General features: G+C 44.1%; 1 protein-coding gene across 4 annotated transcripts in view; it reads left to right on the top strand.

Annotated features, from left to right (window-relative positions):
• The window catches only part of GRIN1 (glutamate ionotropic receptor NMDA type subunit 1), a 99,150-nt gene that overhangs the window by 59,431 nt on the left and 18,040 nt on the right, over positions 1–21,679 (top strand). For all 4 annotated transcript variants that reach the window (XM_040405361.1, XM_040405359.1, XM_040405360.1 and 1 more), the window contains 3 exons: positions 10,987–11,144; positions 11,866–12,027; positions 16,293–16,402. In XM_040405361.1, coding sequence (XP_040261295.1) covers positions 10,987–11,144; positions 11,866–12,027; positions 16,293–16,402 — 430 coding nt within the window. The remainder of the gene's footprint in view (positions 1–10,986; positions 11,145–11,865; positions 12,028–16,292; positions 16,403–21,679) is intronic.

Raw genomic sequence — 21,679 nt, 5'->3', positions numbered from 1 at the left:
ATGCATCGTTGAGGAAATCCCGCGACTGCGCCGTTCACTTCTGTATTCGGCGCAGGCGCAGTGAGTGAAGGCTACGCTCCTGGTGCCGGCTTCCTCACTGCGCCTGCGCCGACCAAGTCACAGTGAGGAAGCCGGCAGCAGGAGCACGGCCTTCACTCACTGCGCCTGCGCCGAATACAGAAGTGAACATACATCGACATCGTTCAAATTGATTAACAGGACAGCTATCAGACTCCAAAAATGTAGTAAGAATTCCCGGTGTATCTTTTAATCTTAGGCCTCATGCACACGACCGTTGTTTTGGTTCGCAGTTTTTGCGGCTTGGATGCGGACCCTTTCACTTCAATGGGGCTGCAAAAGATGCGGACAGCACTCCGTGTGCTGTCCGCATCCGCTGCTCCGTTCCGTGGTCCGCCAAAAAAATATAACCTGTCCTATTCTTGTCTGTTTTGCGGACAAAAATAGGCAGTTATATTAATGGCTATCCGTGCCGTTCCGCAAATTGCGGAACGCACACAGACACCATCCGTCAATGGTCATGTGCATGAGGCCTTACTCTCATATTCTTGGTTTCGTGCAGAGGACATGTGGCTTGATGGCACTATCCCAGATGTTAGAACGGCTTGCCCCTGTATCCACTAGTGCTTCTATACTAGCCTTCTAATCTTTATTGCTGTATGTTACGTTCCAGTACATGCATGCTTAGGTGTTACAGATGCCTCCTATGTCCTTATTCCAGGACATGTCACAATTCACCATAATGCATTTTAATTAAAGACAAGTAAATAATAACAGCATCACATTAATGGGTCACCAGTCATATATAATAGTACCTTTGCTAGCTCTCCTGACCTGCACCATACATATACAGGTATGTCCTGAATGTGTCTGGCAGCAGCTCGTCCCCTCTGAGAATAGTACGCAATTAGCTATTTCCAAAAAGAAAAACATAGCTGAGCTACCATGGCTCGAGATGTAAGGTAGCTATCCTATAAATTAATGTTCAACCTTTTAATCCGCCCTTGAGACACACAGTAATTTAGGATTTTAGCTAAGCCAGAACCTGGTCTGCAGATAGAAGTTTCTGGGTGATTGCTCCTCATCAGTGCAGAACAGAGGGAGCTGGCCTAACAGCTCTTCGTCAGGATCCAAGTGGTTGGCTCATCTCACACTTTTGGTGGCATATCGCTAGGAGGTGTGGGTCCCTCCTCTGGAACCTGCCTCTATCTCTAGAACGGGGCCCCGAAAGTGAAGGAGTGCACATCGCGCAAGCGTGGCACACCTCCAATTACTTTTATGGGAATGCGGAAATCCCGGCTCGGCTATTTACAGAATTCCCATAGAGGTGAATGGATTGGTGGCTGCGCTTGCGCTGTGCGTTCACTTCTATGGGAGTTGCGAAAATAGATGAGCGCGCTCGCTCGTTCTTTTTGGAACTCACATAGAAGTGAATGGAGAGGTGGGTGCGTTTGCGCAGTGCATTCTCTATTCTCTTCTATGGGAGTTCAGAAAATAGCCGAGCGGACTCACTGGTTTTTTTTTTGGGACTCCCATAGAAGGGTATGCACGGTGCACTCTCCTTCACTTTGGGGGCTCCGTTCTAGAGATAGATGTGGATCCCAAAGGTGGTACCTGCACCTATCAGACATTAGTAGCATATCCTAGCAAAAAGTGCGAGATGAGCCAACCCCTTTAAGCCAGTTCCCTCTGCTCTGAACTGATGAGTGGCAGTCACTCAGAAACAGCTGTCTGCAGATGAGGTGTTGGTTTAGCTATAATTCTAAGTTATGTCTCAAGGCCTGTTTAAAAAGTTGAACATTGATTTACAGGATACATCTGATGGCATTAGAGGCTCAGATATCTTTTTTATTTTTGAAAAGAGAGGTAATTTCGGGGAGAGATTCCTAAATATTATTAAATCTCTGTATAGACACCCTACAGCTAAGTTGAGTCTTAATGGGAGCCTCACTATCAGTTTTGAACTAAAGAGAGGTTCCCGCCAGGGTTGCCCATTATCTCCCCTTCTATTCGATATTTATATTGAGCCCCTGGCGTTGGCCATTAGGCAAGATGCTCAAATCAAAGGGTTTGGAACATTAAGAGAGGAAGACCGTATTTCCCTATATGCGGACGATGTCCTTTTTTTTATAGATGATACAGAAATAAATGTTCCAAGAATTATTCGTTTGGTTAAACTATTTGGTGAGGTATCAGGCCTAGATATAAATTGGTTAAAGACAACCCTGATGCCAATAGATCCTCTGCCGCAAAAAGAGCCCCTTCTAACTCAGCTAGACGTTGTCGACACCTTTCAATATCTGGGCATGACGATATCCCCCAAGGTCGAAAACCTTGTAGAACTCAATCTGATTCCATTGATAACGAAAACCAGGGCAAAAGTAGGGATCTGATTGAGACTCCCTCTATCTAGAGCTGATCGAGTCTCGCTGGTTAAGATGGCAATTCTACCTCAATTTCTCTATGTTCTTAGAAATATACCGATTTGGATAGAGGACAAATATTTTAAACTTTTGGAAAGAATAATTAATGACTTAGTCTGGGGAAGAAAACGAGTGAGACTCAAACTAGAATATCTATATAAGCCTTTGGAGTGTGGGGGCCTAAACCTCCCATACTTCAAAGGCTACTTTATGGCAGCTCAGTTATGGACATGCAATGAATGGCCAAATAGTACATCTCTGAGCGGCCTAGTAAGAGCCTCCACGCACAACAATATATTTACGTTGTTAGAATCCGGGCTAATGATTAATAAGTTGGGCTATAAAGAGACTATCACTAGGAAGGAAGATTTCAAATATATACAAACTACTAATTAAGTCACGTTTTTCCGAGACACAATCACCAGGACAAAGGGCCTGGGAGATGGACTCTCCAAATATAAAGCTGGTGGGGTGGGGGGGTATCTTTACTAATCCAGATGTACTCTCTCACAATTTTAATCACGTTCTAACACAGTTCTAACACAGTTTAATATTTACCAATATTTACCATAGACTGTACGTTACTCCCACTTGGTTAAACAAATGTGGATTAAGAGATACCTCCAAGTGCCCTCGCTGTGATAATGGAGGAGCGGACTATCTGCACATGATGTGGCTATGCCCAGGTCTTGTAGCATATTGGAATGGTATTAAAAATCTCCTTACCCACAGATTAAAAATACGTATATCTCTTGACCCACAATTGTATTTACTGAATGATTTGTCCACATTAACTATCCATAAATACCAAAAGATTCTACTGGGTAGAATACTACTACTGGCCAGGTTACTGATCAGTCGAAGTTGGTTTGCACGCCATGCTCCAGAAGTAAATAACTGGATAAATCTGGTTAATAAGATCAAAAACTATGAACGGATTCTGTACAAGCACAGAGGCGGATTAAAAAAATGGAATAAGATATGGGAAGGTTGGAAGTTCTGATAGGCTCTTATGCTGAATTTAAAGAGGACCTTTCACTAGAATAAAACATCTAAACTAACTATACAGACGTGTAGAGCGGCGCCCAGGGATCCCCCTGCACTTACTGTTATCCCCGGGCGCCGCTCCGTTCTCCGGTTATAGCCTCCGGTATCTTCATAGTTAGGCTCCACCCAGGGGAACCTGCCGGCGTCTCATTCTCCCATGCTGTAGCGCTGGCCAATCGCAGCGCTCAGCTCATAGCCTGAGAGAGAAAAAAGCCTCTCAGGCTATGAACTGAGCGCTGCGATTGGCCAGCGCTACAGCATGGGAGAATAAAAAGCCGGCAGGTTCCCCTGGGTGGAGCCTAACTATGAAGATACCGGAGGCGACACTGATGAGAATAACTAGTAGGCTCACGTAGCGGCATGACGTAGGTGTGCCGCGCTCCTCCTCCGGCTGCCTTCTCCTCTCTCTCCCCGCCTCGCCGAGCTCTTCGATGCGACCTGGATCTTAAGGAATGCCGCCCCCTGCCAGGCCTGGCTAGCCGATCCCAGATGCATTAGATGGGAGTTAGAACTTTCTTACCCTGCCGCCTGCTGCCTGTGGTGATCCTCCGTACGCCGTCTGTTCCGACCTGCTATCTGCTGCCGGCCGCCTGCTGTGACTTGCTGTGACCAGCTCTAAGGTGTTCCGTTGCCTCGGAGGTGCTGGGTGCTGGAGCTGGTAAGCTATGCGGTACACTCCGGTGCTTGCTTTACCCTGCCACTTGTCGCTTGCTGCTCGATGCTACCAGCGGCCTGATCTATACTGTTTGCTCTGGCCCGTCCGACTCCTCACTGGATGCCCGCTCCTTGCTGTGATCAGCGGTATGTTCTCTGGCTGCCTGTGAGGTGCTGGGTGTCGGAGCTGGTAAGATACCAGATAAATTGGGCTCCGGCCACTGTGGGTGAAGTAGGGGGTTCGGTGCCAGATGCCTTGTGGATGAATTGGGTGTCCCACCCCGATATCGAATTTGCTGACCCCCGGTGCGGTTGGGAGGCGGTAGTGGGGTGGTGTCCCCGGCCTGCTGTGCCATTATCGGGTTTGGTTTGCAGTTAGCTGCGAGACCTGGGGCTATCATCTGTGGGAGCTGCTGTGTCGCTGGAATCTGAGGTTGCGGTCTCAGGTGAACTGCCCCCCTTTTTGTGCAAACTATAGAGGAACAAATACGTTCAATAAAGGCCCTCTTCGTTTTACAGTCTTCTGGACTCTGTCTATTTTCTTTTTGGATGGACTGGCCCTCCGGATAACTTCAGTTGCCAGTTGGAAAATTCATGGGCCATCTCGATATCATTTCTGTGCGGCTGAAAAACCAAACCCTGGTGTCCGCAGATTGAACTCTAGTGGGTGCGCCTACGGAGTACCCTGCTTTTTTTTGCACTTGCTTTTGGGACACAGACTTTAAATTCGAGTTTCTTTAATTTGTTAAGAGTCCAATTGGGTTTTGCTCCATTTATATCTATATGGTCGTTACACAATTGCTGGCCACTATATTCTATCTTGCTTTCTGGGGGGAGTAACCAGGTAGTTCGCATTTACCTCGGGTTTCTGGACTATATATACACTGACTCAGCGTTTTCTTTTTTGTATGTTGTGTATATCCACTAGTACCTGTCTCCTCTTTCTATCGGGTCCCGTTAATATTGATGGGTGGTGTTCTGTATTTATTTATATGAGATATTGCTGTGTGGGAATTTTGTATGTAGATGCAATATATTGACTTATATAAAAATGCCGCCAAAATATCGTAAATCAGGTGGTCTGACCTCTCCAAAAGGTGGATCAGGGGGGAGCCCACAGGCTCGACTTGATACATTTTTGAAGTCACCGCCACCCAAAACTAGAGGGGGGGTACAGAGATCTGCGCCTCAGGCTGAGTCAGGTTCAGATAATACGGACCGGTCAGAGCAGGGTTTATTAAAGACCAGTTCCTCCCATAGTGAAGGCTTTGAGAGCATTAATAATAAACTGCAGGATATTCTGGGAGTGGTAAATGCCACTAGTACCTCGGTTGCAGAGTTGGCTTCTTCTCTCGCAGTAGTACAAGGGGACGTTACCATAATAAGAGATGAAGTGACGAAGCTGAGATTAAAGGTTAAGGAATTGGAGACTGCAGTTAAATCTGTCACTGTAGAGAACGGTGTATTAAAGAACAGACTGGAAGAAGTAGATGAAGATCGAACTTGGTTAAGAAGGAAAGTGGTAGAGTTGGAGGATAGATCTCGTAGATATAATCTGCGATTAGTAGGTTTCCCAGAAGGGGTAGAACAGGATAACCCATCGAAATTTATTCAGAAGTGGTTGGTAGAAAGTTTGGGGCCAGATTACGACGTATCCTCCTTCTGTGTGGAAAGGGCCCACAGAATTCCTTTTAAAAAACCTCCTCCAGGTGCCCCCCCCTAGGGCAATTCTAGCAAAATTTGTCTGTTCAAAGGACCGGGATTGGGTTCTTAGACGCAAAAGAGAAGTATCAGAAATATATTTTGATGGTAACCTGATATCAATATTCCCTGACTTCTCCCGAGAGACTCAAAACAAAAGAAGATCTTTTTTTGATGTTAAAAAAAGATTGATTTCAGCCAAGATTAAGTACTCAATGTTATATCCTGCTAAATTAAGAATGGTACACAACGATTCTGTTTGCTTTTTCCCCACACAGGCGGAGGCGGCGCAATGGTTGGATTCCAGGGGTTTATGAAATAGTATGGGGAGGTGGCGGGGGGGAGGTTTGGTGGAAGAAGAGAGGTTGATGGGTATTGTAAAATGCCCTGTCAACCATGCAGGGGGGTTTTTGGGGGTGGGTTTAAGGGAGGGATTGGCTGCCGTTCTCTGTTTCGTGGCTGTGCGTGCCTCTCCGCTGAGATTGGGGATATCTCTATTCATATGATATGTCATGTAACATTTTATGTTGGAATGTGAGAGGGTTGGGAGACAGAGTGAAGAGGACGGTGGTATTTGATCTTGTGGTCCGTCATCTGCCTGCGATTGTGGCACTACTAGAGACCCATGCAACAGAAGATAGGATTTATACATTGAAAAGGAAATGGGCTTCTCTGGAGTACCACGCGTGTTATTCTTCTTATGCAAGAGGGGTTAGTGTATATATTCATCGAGGGATGGAGTTCCAACCGTTAGATAGTACCATTGATAAAGAAGGGCGATATGTATTTCTTCACGGGTACTGGAAAGGGCAGGAGGTGGTATTGGCGTTTATTTATGTCCCCCCTCCATTTAAATCAACATTTTTTTCTCATTTAGCCCAATATATATATATACTAAAAATCAATGTGCCTTATTGGTGGCAGGTGATTTTAATGCGGTACCAGACCCTGAGTTGGACCGGTTCTTTTCAGTTTCTGGGCGCGGTCGCAGTGGGTCTCCCTTGATTGCTGTGTGCCAAGAGCTGGCGCTGGTGGATATCTGGCTCCACCTCTATGGCAATAAAAAAATCTTTTCCTGCTTTAGCCAGTCATACGGGTCTATGTCCCGTATTGATTTGGCCTTTGCAAGTCGGGATCTGTGCGGTCGCGTCCTGAGGATGAAGTATGAACCTCACGGAATATCGGATCACTCCCCAGTTCTGATTGTGTTTGCGGAGGCTCCATCCTCAGGAAGAACTTTTAAATTGAACCCGCATTGGTTTGAGGTGATAGGGGAGCAATCCCGAGTTGACCAGGATATTCAGGAATTTTGGGGCTTCAACGTTGGTTCGACACACATACATTATGTGTGGGACGCGTTGAAGGCCCATATTAGGGGCTTGTACTTTAATAAAATCCATAGATTTAGAAAGGAATTACAACGAAGGGAAAAAGAACTGACAGACTCAATAAGGAGTTTGCGTGCCGCATTGACTGGTTGTCACAAGGAGCAATTTATCACCCAAATAAAGGAGGCTAATTTTCAGCTTAAGACACTTTTATATAAAAAAGCACAACACAAGCTTCTATTTCAGGGCCAGAATCGTTTCTGCGAGTCCGGTAAAACGGGCAGGTTTTTGGCTCGTTTGGTGGCCAACCAGAGAGAGGATACCAGTATAAAAGAAATTAGGAATTCACAGGGAACTGGAGTGAGATCAGCAGAGGAGATTAGAGAGGAATTTGAGAAATATTATTCTTATTATTATTATTATAAATATTATATTTATCCTTTATAAATCTGAGTCTATGGTTAGTTGTAGTGACATGGATCAATATCTTCAACAACTGGCGCTCCCCCAGTTATCTACTCAAGCCAGAAAAATGTTGGATTCCCCCATTCTTTTGGAGGAACTTCAGGCGATTCTCCCGTCCCTAAAGTATAGTTCATCTCCCGGCTTAGATGGTTTGCCATTTGAAATCTATAGGTACCATGCTAAATCACTCCTGCCGATCCTTCTTCAGGTTTTTAATGAATCCTGCGCACTCGGTTCTTTACCACCATCATTTAGAGAGGCAGTGATTGTTTTGGTCTTGAAGAAGGATAAGGACCCATGCGATTTGGGGTCATATAGACCTATATTTCTCCTAAATACCGACTATAAGATTTTCGCAAAAATTCTGGCTAGTCGCTTGAAGAGGGTTATAGCTGGTCTGGTACACCCTGACCAGACGGGCTTTATCCCGGGCCGCCAAATACATACGAGTATATATAGGGTCTATCTGAATTTGTCTGTTGGGGGCAGTGTGGACCACTCCATCCTGTCATTAGACGCCGCAAAGGCGTTTGACAGGATGGAGTGGTCTTTTTTGTGGGCTACAATGTCTTATTTTGGTTTTGGGAAACTTTTTTTGGGAATGACTCAAATGCTATATGAACAGCCGGTTGCATATATTAATATCAATGGTACTAGTACTTCTCCTGTTATGATGCGGAGAGGGATGAGACAGGGTTGTCCCTTGTCTCCTCTCCTCTTCGCTCTTTTTATAGAACCGCTGGCTTGTCAGATTCGTCTAGATAATTGTATAGATGGCTTTGGGGTCGCGGGAGTGAGCGATAAAATAAGCCTATATGCAGACGACGTGATTCTGTTTCTGGATCAGGGTTGTAAAATTCTTCCGTATGTTATAGAGGTAATAGAATACTATGGTAAACTATCAGGCTATATGATCAACTGGATAAAGTCATCGCTCCTCCTGTTGAACCGGAAAGGTGTAGATGTAGGGACCCGAGTCCGTGTTTTGGCCCCTGACGATACCGTAGACTACTTGGGGGTTAAGATCGGGATTCCTATAAGTAGGTTTTATGAGCTCAATCTGGCCCCAGTTCTGGATAAAGTTAGGACCAAAGTTGGTACTTGGCGCAAATTGATACTGGCACAGACGGATCGAATCGCACTGATCAGGATGATTATTTTGCCTATGGTTTTGTTCCCGTTGTGTGCTTCTCCTATTTGGATTGATGATATCTTCTTTTATAGATTAGAGACCTTGATTAATGACCTAATTTGGGGCAGGAAGAGGGTGCGTATAAAGCAGAGATATCTATGGTTGTCGGAGGAAGATGGTGGGCTCTCATTACCTTGTTTTCAGGGTTATTTTTTTTTGTGCACAGATTCAGCGGTGTTGTAATTGGAAAGAGAGTTTAATCACACGATATTTGAATAAAGTTATTAATAAGCCAATAGAGAACATTTTTGCATGTTTGGAAACAGGGTTTATGGGAATGAGGAAGTCCTTGTTGATCCCTTTCTCAATACAGAGGGTGTGGAATAGGCTGAAGGAGTTTCTTAAAGTCCCCGGCCCGTTTGTTTTCACCCCTCTGTGGGGGAATGGGGGGTTGGAGGAATTTTTCAAAATTACAGATTTTGGTTATTGGTCACGTAATGGCATCAATAGGGTGTCTCACCTATTTCACTTAGGTCGTTTTAAATCACTTTCGGAATTTGGTTTAACCGATACTTCACCACTAGATTTATTTATGTACGCACGTTTGAAACATATATTTGAAGCCTCTAGGAATAGGGGCCGTATTTTCCCACAAGAGAATATATTCTTTGATTTTTGTGACGCTCAGAAGGACGAGAGGGTGAAATTATCTAGTTTATACGCTAAGCTTCGTAGGGCACTGGCAACTGTTACACCTTTTAAAAGCCCAAGTAAATGGGAGCAAGAGCTGAACTGCCCTCCTTTACAGTGGCCCACTATCTATAGGAACGTGAGAAAGGCGACAGTCTCCAGTGCTCATAGATTAATTCAATTTAAGATCCTCCATAGACTGTATTACACGCCCAAAACCCAAGGAAAATTCCCCCAAAATAGGGATCGGGACTGTTGTTGCCCTAAATGTGGATATGTGAATGCGAATTATGTCCATTTGCTTTGGAGCTGTAGCAAAATAAGAAAATTTTGGGATGAGGTCTTTTTTGCTTTGCAAAAGGAATCCTCAATGAATTATAACCCGGGGATCTTGATAGTGATCTTTGGAGATTATGGTTCAGAAACAGAAGTTCCCCCCCAGGTTAGACGGATCTGGGTGAGAGGATTGATGGTAGCAAAAGCTATACTGGTCAAGGGAGTGGGGTCTATACTTTCAGCAAATTAAAATATATGAGGATATTGAAAGGAATCGGAGAGTTGCACGCAGAGCCATGTAGAAATAATTAATATATTTGTTTTATGCTTTTCTTGATTGAACTGAGGGGAACGACAGCCAATGGGGGGGGTTATAGGGATGTTTATGAGTCCTATATTATATACATGGTTGTGATGGATATGTGATATACTTGTATATATTATACACTAATGTGATTAATATTGGTTTATGTATTAATTTTATGTTTTTTTCTAAAATAAAAATAAAGATAAATAAAAAATAAAATAAAAAGATACCGGAGGCTATACCAGGAGAACGGAGCGACGCCCGGGGATGACAGTAAGTGCAGGGGGATCCCTGGGCGCCGCTCTACACGTCTGTATAGTTAGTTTAGATGGTTTTTTCTAGTGAAAGCTCCTCTTTAACAATGTGCTACTTTTTTTTTTTCTCTTTTCGTTCCTCCTACTCTTCTCTCATCCCTTCCCCCTACTCTGTTTGAGGGGGGGGGGGGGGGGGGGGAGAGGACAGTAGACGCATCACATGTGGGGGGGGTAAAAATGGGATTGGGGGAGAAAATGGAGTAAGCTAACTATACTAAATGCTAATTCTGATTTGTGTATTTTTACTCCTCTGTATACTAATAAAGTTGTTAAATTAAAAAAAAAAAGAAAAGAGAGGTAATTTGCATATATTTTTCTCAGAGGAGCATGGCCTGGCCTATAAGGTTCCTTACGCCTACTAGGGGTTCTCCATAAGTAGAAGTAGTATAATCACGGAGTACAGAAGAATCCGGCATGTGTATGGGCAGTATATAGCTAGCCATATACTACAGACAGTTGAACGCTTGTCCGTTCCTCCTGACTTCTCCATACACCCGTCTCGCCCTGTACACATGTCCACCTCCCTGAAGTCCCATAAAGTTAAATGGAGCAGCTGCATGTTTTTTTTGTTTTTTGTTTAGTATACGGCAGCCATTTTGGCTTTTTATAATAATTATTATTATTTCTGCAGCTTCGGAACCCCAGTGACAAGTTCATCTATGCCACGGTCAAGCAGAGCTCTGTGGACATTTACTTCAGGAGGCAGGTGGAGCTGAGCACAATGTATCGGCACATGGAGAAACATAACTACGAGAGTGCGGCCGAAGCCATACAGGCCGTGCGGGATAAGTAAGTAGCCCTCTCTGGGGAAAAAAACACCTGCTGCGCAGACAAACTGCAGCCACTCCGGAGGAATGTAACCTAACTGCATTGCTCGCTAAGGGTTATAACAGGGCGCTTACAGAAATGTTAGAAATTACGTGATGAAATGACATTGTGGTAATGTCTATGTGTGTCCTCCAGTGGGCGCAGTGCTCCAGGATTCCCGTTTAGTGCCCTTGAAACGCCACTCCACCCACTGAGATGTTTATCTCGTTGACAATTCTTGATGAAATTGCGATTTAATGTCATGGGATGTTATATAATTAGGCGTATGTTGGATTTTGATAATCTAAAGCAAATTTTCACCCCTGGTAAGATTATATGAAGAAATACATACCCTGCGGAATATTATTGAATATCTCGAGTCTATAAGGCCAAAATACTCTGCTATCCAGTGGCCTAGCCGTCACACCCAGCCCAAAGGCCCCTCTACCACATAGACACCAGTATTATGAATGGTACTTGGTGGGGAGGGGATGCATTTTTCATCGGGGTCTAAAATTTTTACTTCAGTCTCTGTTGTTATTCCTTTTTACTTATGTCTTCATTTCATCGGCTTAGTCCAGTCCCAGCATGCACAAATGGTCCTCACAACTATTTATGGGGACCTCTAAAAAAAATAAATATGGGGTACCAAGATGTTTTGCCTGGAGTTATCCTTGAACGTCATCCTTCTTATCTCTCTCAGTAAGCTCCATGCTTTCATCTGGGATTCCGCCGTGCTGGAATTTGAGGCTTCTCAGAAGTGCGATCTCGTCACTACCGGAGAACTGTTCTTCCGTTCTGGTTTTGGTATCGGCATGAGGAAGGACAGTCCTTGGAAGCAGAACGTGTCCCTCAATATTCTCAAGTATGTTCCAGACTGGATTTTATTTTTTAAAATTGGGGCGTTTCAGGTGTGATGTTGTGTTTACAATACACGACACTTGAATTTGGGGCAGCCTGTATGGATGCTATGGTGTCACCTTTATTATTGAATATTGTGAATTTTTGAAGGACACCCCTCTCCATAGACCTTGCAGTGTTATCGAATAATGGTGTGGGGATGAGGGAATTGCCATAAAATGGGTCCCCATTTTAATCCCTGCTTAATCTCATTTGCACACATTAAAGCCCCACACCCCAGATGCCGATGGGTTCACAACTATGAGCTTCTCCAATGAGAGCTTTCAACCAGTCACACTCTTGAGGGGGGGTCTAGTCTCGTTAGAGACAGCCCATGTAACAGATTGACTGCAGGACAATGGGATAGTAAAACCATTTTAGATCAGTCGCCTTTAATTAATCATAGGATGTCAATGTCCATATCAAAATTCAGAGAGATGTTAATACTTCTAAGACTGGACAACTCATTTACACTGAGGTGACAGACCTCTGCCTAGAGCCCCCTCTACATTTTCAATTTGCAGCAGATCTGTGAAGTGAAAATTCTATTGATTTTAATAGGTGTACTGGAATGGAAGAATAGGGGGCACTGAATGAACAAGGGAGGGGACAGTATTTTAATTTTCTAGGAATTGAAATAGATTCCTTAAAACCAGTCAAGCAAGTTCTGCATTATATGATTTGTTCAAAACAGGTTTGTCTACCCTTGTTCGCCTAAATGTCACTTATCATCACTGTTCCTCAGCAAGAAGCATATTTATCTATTTCTATATACAAGAATATAACTACTACAGGGAGTGCAGAATTATTAGGCAAGTTGTATTTTTGAGGATTAATTTTATTATTAAACAACAACCATGTTCTCAATGAACCCAAAAAACTCATTAATATCAAAGCTGAATATTTTTGGAAGTAGTTTTTAGTTTGTTTTTAGTTTTAGCTATTTTAGGGGGATATCTGTGTGTGCAGGTGACTATTACTGTGCATAATTATTAGGCAACTTAACAAAAAACAAATATATACCCATTTCAATTATTTATTTTTACCAGTGAAACCAATATAACATCTCAACATTCACAAATATACATTTCTGACATTCAAAAACAAAACAAAAACAAATCAGTGACCAATATAGCCACCTTTCTTTGCAAGGACACTCAAAAGCCTGCCATCCATGGATTCTGTCAGTGTTTTGATCTGTTCACCATCAACATTGCGTGCAGCAGCAACCACAGCCTCCCAGACACTGTTCAGAGAGGTGTACTGTTTTCCCTCCTTGTAAATCTCACATTTGATGATGGACCACAGGTTCTCAATGGGGTTCAGATCAGGTGAACAAGGAGGCCATGTCATTAGATTTTCTTCTTTTATACCCTTTCTTGCCAGCCACGCTGTGGAGTACTTGGACGCGTGTGATGGAGCATTGTCCTGCATGAAAATCATGTTTTTCTTGAAGGATGCAGACTTCTTCCTGTACCACTGCTTGAAGAAGGTGTCTTCCAGAAACTGGCAGTAGGACTGGGAGTTGAGCTTGACTCCATCCTCAACCCGAAAAGGCCCCACAAGCTCCTCTTTGATGATACCAGCCCAAACCAGTACTCCACCTCCACCTTGCTGGCGTCTGAGTCGGACTGGAGCTCTCTGCCCTTTACCAATCCAGCCACGGGCCCATCCATCTGGCCCATCAAGACTCACTCTCATTTCATCAGTCCATAAAACCTTAGAAAAATCAGTCTTGAGATATTTCTTGGCCCAGTCTTGACGTTTCAGCTTGTGTGTCTTGTTCAGTGGTGGTCGTCTTTCAGCCTTTCTTACCTTGGCCATGTCTCTGAGTATTGCACACCTTGTGCTCTTGGGCACTCCAGTGATGTTGCAGCTCTGAAATATGGCCAAACTGGTGGCAAGTGGCATCTTGGCAGCTGCACGCTTGACTTTTCTCAGTTCATGGGCAGTTATTTTGCGCCTTGGTTTTTCCACACGCTTCTTGCGACCCTGTTGACTATTTTGAATGAAACGCTTGATTGTTCGATGATCACGCTTCAGAAGCTTTGCAATTTTAAGAGTGCTGCATCCCTCTGCAAGATATCTTACTATTTTTGACTTTTCTGAGCCTGTCAAGTCCTTCTTTTGACCCATTTTGCCAAAGGAAAGGAAGTTGCCTAATAATTATGCACACCTGATATAGGGTGTTGATGTCATTAGACCACACCCCTTCTCATTACAGAGATGCACATCACCTAATATGCTTAATTGGTAGTAGGCTTTCGAGCCTATACAGCTTGGAGTAAGACAACATGCATAAAGAGGATGATGTGATCAAAATACTCATTTGCCTAATAATTCTGCACGTAGTGTATAATACTGCTCCTATGTACAAGAATATAACTACTATAATACTGCTCCTATATACAAGAATATAACTACTATAATACTGCCTCCTATGTACAGGAATATAACTACTATAATACTGCTCCTATGTACAAGTATATAACTACTATAATACTGCTCCTATGTACAAGAATATAACTACTATAATACTGCTCCTATATACAAGAATATAACTACTATAATACTGCCTCCTATGTACAGGAATATAACTACTATAATACTGCTCCTATGTACAAGAATATAACTACTATAATACTGCTCTTATGTACAGGAATATAACTACTATAATACTGCCTCCTATGTACAGGAATATAACTACTATAATACTGCCCTCTATGTACAAGAATATAACTACTATAATACTGCCTCCTATGTACAAGAATATAACTACTATAATACTGCTCCTATGTACAAGAATATAACTACTATAATACTGCCTCCTATGTACAAGAATATAACTACTATAATACTGCCTCCTATGTACAGAAATATAACTACTATAATACTGCTCCTATGTACAAGAATATAACTACTATAATACTGCCTCCTATGTACAAGAATATAACTACTATAATACTGCCTCCTATGTACAGGAATATAACTACTATAATACTGCTCCTATGTACAAGAATATAACTACTATAATACTGCCTCCTATGTACAAGAATATAACTACTATAATACTGCTCCTATGTACAAGAATATAACTACTATAATACTGCTCCTATGTACAAGAATATAACTACTATAATACTGCCTCCTATGTACAGGAATATAACTACTATAATACTGCTCCTATATACAAGAATATAACTACTATAATACTGCCTCCTATGTACAAGAATATAACTACTATAATACTGCTCCTATGTACAAGAATATAACTACTATAATACTGCTCCTATGTACAAGAATATAACTACTATATTACTACCTTCTATCTACAAGAATATAACTACTATAATACTGCTTCCTATGTACAAGAATATAACTACTATAATACTGCTCCTATATACAAGAATATAACTACTATAATACTGCTCCTATATACAAGAATATAACTACTATAATACTGCTCTTATGTACAGGAATATAACTACTATAATACTGCCTCCTATGTACAGGAATATAACTACTATAATACTGCCTCCTATATACAAGAATATAACTACTATAATACTGCTCCTATGTACAAGAATATAACTACTATAATACTGCTCCTATATACAAGAATATAACTACTATAATACTGCTCCTATGTACAAGAATATAACTACTATAATACTGCTCTTATGTACAGGAATATAACTACTATAATACTGCCTCCTATGTACAGGAATATAACTACTATAATACTGCCCTCTATGTACAAGAATATAACTACTATAATACTGCTCCTATGTACAAGAATATAACTACTATAATACTGCTCTTATGTACAGGAATATAACTACTATAATACTGCCTCCTATGTACAGGAATATAACTACTATAATACTGCCCTCTATGTACAAGAATATAACTACTATAATACTGCTCCTATGTACAAGAATATAACTACTATAATACTGCCTGCTATATACAACTACTGCTATACTACTATACTATAAAGTACTATAATTACTGTAATACCGTATACCACGCAGAACCTGACATTGTACAATTTTCTTACTGTGATATGTGTTGCATTTTAATATTTAGTTGGACCAAATAACATTTTAGGGATTTCTTTCACAGGTCTTTATGCATCCAGTACAGATAATATGGCAGCACTATGTGGTTTGTCATCTACTAGTAATAAATGGTAGCGGTTTCTCACTGTCTATTAATTTCCTTTTCTAGATCACATGAGAATGGATTTATGGAAGATCTTGATAAGACATGGGTCAGGTATCAGGAATGTGACTCTCGCAGCAATGCCCCAGCTACACTCACCTTTGAGAACATGGCAGGCAAGTGATATACTGGGGGGAGAATAACCATAAGGCAGAGTCCTAGCTAGGTTTTCGGTCAACCGGACAGACAAGGAGCAGGAAGGTTTTGCAGTACAGCAGGAATAAAAAAATAAATAAAGGCTCAGATCCCCCTCCACTCTTGTTCTGATGCTTCTTGGGTCCCTTACTCGTCTCTACTTTTTGGTCCCTCCTGATACAGGATATGAGACTACCGGACAATCACTGGCTGAAGCGATGACCCTCCTATGACAGTGATTGGCTGAGCCATCCCATTTCCGTGTCAATAGGGACCAGCAGTTAGTAAAGACTAAAGCGGGACCCTGGAAGCATCAGAACGGGAGCAACAAGGATGTAAAAAATAATTAATTGGATTATTTATAAAACTGGTGTAAAGTAGAACTGGCTTAGTTGCTCACTGTTAGCCCAGCGGCCTGTGCCGGCGCCGCTGCCCCTATCAGCAGGCACAGGCGCCGGACTCCCTCTTTTTCCCCCTGCCGCCCAGCTGACAAATACGGGCAGCAACTAACTTAACTCTGCTACATATGTTCCATGCCAGAGTTTCCTTCCATGCCAGAGTTTCCTTCCTGCTGAAGACTTGCATTAGTGTTGAAGCTTGCATGGGTGTGTCTCTCTTCACCTAAGAGCCAACACACACACGCCCTCTGTCTCAGCAGCCTATGGCTGGATTGCAGCAGGTATTTAAAGGCACTTCCTACTACAGGAAGTTGCCTGAGCAGCCTCAGTGTCTAGCCTGTCTAGTCCATGTGCAAAGGTGTTTATCTTGTCTGCCTTCCTGTGTACCGAATCCTGCTATTGTACTCCTGGACTTTGCTTTCTGCCTCCTGCCTCTGACCTCGGACTTCGTTTATGGACTTTGCCTGTTTGCCGCCTGCCCCTGACCTCGGATCTTGTTTGCTGACTTCGCTTGATTGCCGCCTGTCCTGACCCGTACCTCTAGGCCTCGTACTTCCCCTTGGCGCTTACACCGAGCACTTTGACCCCCTGGTCAGCTGCCACTGACTTGGGGACTACTCTGGAGTGGCACTTGGCAGCTACCCTACGGCCCAAGCCTATCCCCACCATCAGGGGCTCTAGTGAATACCAGGTAGCTGCTTAGTTACGCCCCTCCGGAGTATACCCAGTCAGTGGCGCAGTGGGTCCACACCCACTTGCATAACAGTTTGCTCAGGCCATGGACCCTGCTGATCCAATCCCTCCCAGTAGCATTGAGATACACCAGGAGTTGGCCCAGCAGCGTGAGCGTCAGGATCAAATATTGTCCTACCTACGGAATGTGAATATGCGTCTAAATGACCTGACATCTGCTAAACCAGAGTCATCAAGCTTCTCTGCCCAGGTTAATTTGGCTCGTGCTCCGTCCTCTTCCTACGTACCCGGATCTAGACCTCGTCTCTCTGCTCCTCCACGTTTCAACGGTGACCCTAAGCAGTGTCGGGGGTTTATAAATCAATGCACCCTTCATTTTGAACTTTTGCCTCATCAATTTGCCTCGGACCTATCCAAAGTGGCTTTTCTTATGTCACACCTTACTGGGGAGGCACTGGCCTGGATCAATCTCCTCTGGGAAAGGAACGACCCAGTCATAATGAATCTACAGGCCTTCCTAGAGGCCTTCCGCAAGGTGTTCGACGAGCCCGGACGCACCTCCTCCACCACATCCTCCCTACTGCGGTTGCGTCAAGGGAACCAATCTGTGGGTCGGTATGCAGTCCAGTTCCGTACGCTAGCCTCTGAACTCGGCTGGAATAATGAGGCACTTGTCGCCACCTTTTGGGAGGGCCTCTGTGGGAGAATTAAAGATGAATTGGCCGGACGGGATGTTCCTTCCACCGTGGATGACCTCATCTCCCTGGCTACTCAAATTGATTTACGGTTCCAAGAACGTGCCAGAGAAGTGGCATGTGAGAAGAAGCCTTGTCATCTGGCATCTTCCCTTCTGCAAGCCTCTAACCCTCTGCCTTCCATGTTGTCTGCAGTTCCTGAACCCATGCAGGTCGACCGAGTTAGGCTATCTGAACAGGAACGTGATCACCGCCGTGCCAAAGGACTTTGTTTCTATTGTGGTGGTTCTGATTATGTGCTCCGTGCTTGTCCCCTGAAGCCGTGAAACTCCCGAACCTAGGGTCTGTTGGAGAGGTGGCTCTAGGTGAAGATAATTCCTCTCCACCCCTGACTCTGCCGGCAAACTTGTCGTTTGGAGATAATCGGTTCACGAAGACGGCTCTTCTGGATTCTGGATCAGCAAGAAACTTCCTGCAGCAAGCCATAGTGGATCAATATCGTATTCCAGTGCGACGCCTGCAGAGACCATTGATGGTGTCATCAGTCAATGGAAGGGCTCTATCGGAGTCCGTACAATTTTGTACTGAACCTGTAAGACTACAGGTGGGAGCTCTTCATACAGATTTCGTTCCTGGTTCTTCTAAGTCTTTCTCACCCTCTCCTTTTGGGGCTTCCATGGTTCCGTACCCATGAACCTGTTCTTGATTGGAAGTCTGGAGAGGTGCTTTGTTGGGGAGAGTACTGCCTTGGAAAGTGTCTTTCTCCTGTTCGGCCTTCTCGGTTACCCCGAGCCTGCAGCATACCATGCCTATGCCATCTTTGATAAGAAGGAGGCTGAGACGTTACCTCCACACAGGCCTTATGATTGTCCAATTGATCTGATTCCTGGTTCTTCATCTCCCCGTGGTCGCATTTATCCTCTGTCACCAGCCGAGACACAAGCCATGTCTGAGTACATCAAAGAAAATCTTGACAGAGGATTTATCCGGGAATCATCTTCTCCGGCTGGCGCTGGCTTCTTCTTTGTAAAGAAAAAAGATGGTTCTCTCCGCCCATGCATCGATTATAGGGGCCTAAATAAAATCAGTATCAAGAAAAAATACCCCCTTCCCCTTATTCCAGAGTTGTTTGACCGCCTCAGAGGAGCTAAAATCTTCTCCAAATTAGATCTGCGTGGGGCCTACAACTTGATCCGAATTCGTCAAGGGGACGAGTGGAAGACTGCCTTCACCTTCAACACCCGTGACGGTCACTATGAATACCTGGTGATGCAGTTTGGACTAAGCAATGCTCCTGCAGTGTTCCAAGAATTTGTTAATGATATTTTCAGAGACTTGCTATGTTCTTGTGTTGTGGTTTATCTAGATGATATCCTTGTCTTTTCTCCAGATTTGGCTACTCACCAGAGTCGGGTTCGCCTGGTCCTTCAAAGGCTAAAAAAGAATCATCTGTATGCCAAGTTTGAAAAATGTCTCTTTGAACAAACCTCGCTTCCATTTTTGGGGTGCATAATATCTGATACTGGCCTACAGATGGATCCCGAAAAGCTGTCTGCGATTTTGAAGTGGCCCCGTCCTTCTGGTTTAAAGGCTATTCAACGCTTCCTGGGGTTCGCCAACTACTACTGCCAGTTCGTGCCACACTTCTCTTCTTTGACAGCCCCCATCTCAGCCTTGACACGTAAAGGGGCGAATCCCAAAAATTGGACTGCTGAGGCTGAATCAGCCTTCCAAGCCTTGAAACAGGCCTTCTCTGCGGCTCCAGTACTCCATCGTCCTGATGCCAGTAAGCAATTTTTCTTGGAGGTGGATGCATCGTCTATTGGAGCTGGGGCGGTTCTTTCACAAAGATCTCTCTCAGGTAAGATGACATCATGTGGCTTCTTCTCAAGGGCCTTCTCCACTCCAGAGCGCAACTACTCGATCGGGGACAGAGAGTTGTTGGCCATAAAAATGGCATTAGAGGAATGGCGATACCTTCTGGAGGGACCCAGTCATCCGGTAGTGATCTATACGGACCACAAGAATCTTACCTACCTACAGTCTGCACAGAGACTTAATCCACGTCAAGCTCGATGGTCCCTCTTCTTTGCTTGTTTTGATTTTGTTCTTTACTTTCGTGCTGCAGATAAGAACATCAAAGCAGATGCTCTTTCAAGATCCTTTGATTCCACTGACTAGGAGGAGGAGCCCCAATTCATCATTGACCCCACTTAAATCTCGGCCTGTCCAGTCAAGCTATCCGAAATTCCTCCTGGAAAAACCTTTGTTGCAGAATCTCTCAGAGAGCGAATCTTACTATGGGGTCATTCATCTAAAGTGGCGGGTCATGCTGGTCAGAGGAAGACCTTCAGGTTCATTGCACAGCGGTACTGGTGGCCAACCATGCGACAAGACATCCTAGAATTTGTAGCTGCTTGTCCATCCTGTGCGCAAAATAAAACTTCCAAACAGCGTCCAGCCGGCCTTCTGCTCCCCCTTCCAGTTCCTGAGGTTCCCTGGCAACAAATAGCCATGGACTTTATCACAGATCTACCCACGTCCTTCGGTTGTTCTGTAATTTGGGTAGTGGTTGACCGCTTCTCCAAAATGGCACATTTCGTTCCTCTGCCTGGTCTTCCTTCTGCTCCCCAACTGGCCAAGAAATTTATCGAACACATTTTTCATCTCCATGGCTTTCCACTCCGTATTGTGTCCAATAGAGGCGTACAGTTCACATCTAAATTCTGGAGAGCTCTCTGCAAGCTATTAAATGTATCTCTGGACTTCTCGTCATCATATCATCCTCAGTCCAACGGTCAGGTGGAGCGTGTTAACCAAATTCTGACAAAATTCTTGCGCCACTTCACTAACAGTCATCACGACAACTGGGTCGAACTATTGCCTTGGGCTGAGTTCTCATACAACAATCATGTCAGCGAGTCTTCCAAGAAATCTCAATTTTTTGTTGTTTATGGCCAACAACCAAATATCCCACTCCCGGTATCTCCTTTGTAACGGTCACGTCCACACACACACAGGGGGAAGGGTAGTGACCACTGCGCTCCACCCTCACCCCTGGCCCTGCCTACTTGCCTCACGAGTCCTGATGACAGGGGACAACTGGACGGCAGTCCCTAACTTAGGATATGTGCAGGGAAGACAGACAAGACAAAATACGGAAGATGAACGGACCGGGTCAGAACCAAGAGAGCTACGCAGTACAACGGATTAAGCAAAGAATGGTCAGGAGAAGCCGGGGTCAAATACCAGGAGAGTAGCGAAGTACAAGAGGAGTCCTAAGAGAGTAGTCAGGTGGGAGCCGAGGTCACAATACCAGGATGTATGCGCAGTACAGGAGGAGCAGGCAGAGGATCGTCAGGGAACAGGATCAGGTAAATATTCAGTAGTCCAACAAATAGCCAGGAACCTAGAAATTAACAGGCAACCTGTGGCCAGCAGGCTGCCTGTATTTATAGTGGGGAGTGAGGGT

Source organism: Bufo bufo, chromosome 8 (genome assembly GCF_905171765.1).
Source record: "Bufo bufo chromosome 8, aBufBuf1.1, whole genome shotgun sequence".
In the NCBI taxonomy this organism is placed as follows: Eukaryota; Metazoa; Chordata; class Amphibia; order Anura; family Bufonidae; genus Bufo; species Bufo bufo.
This window is presented reverse-complemented; position numbering and strand designations above follow the sequence as displayed.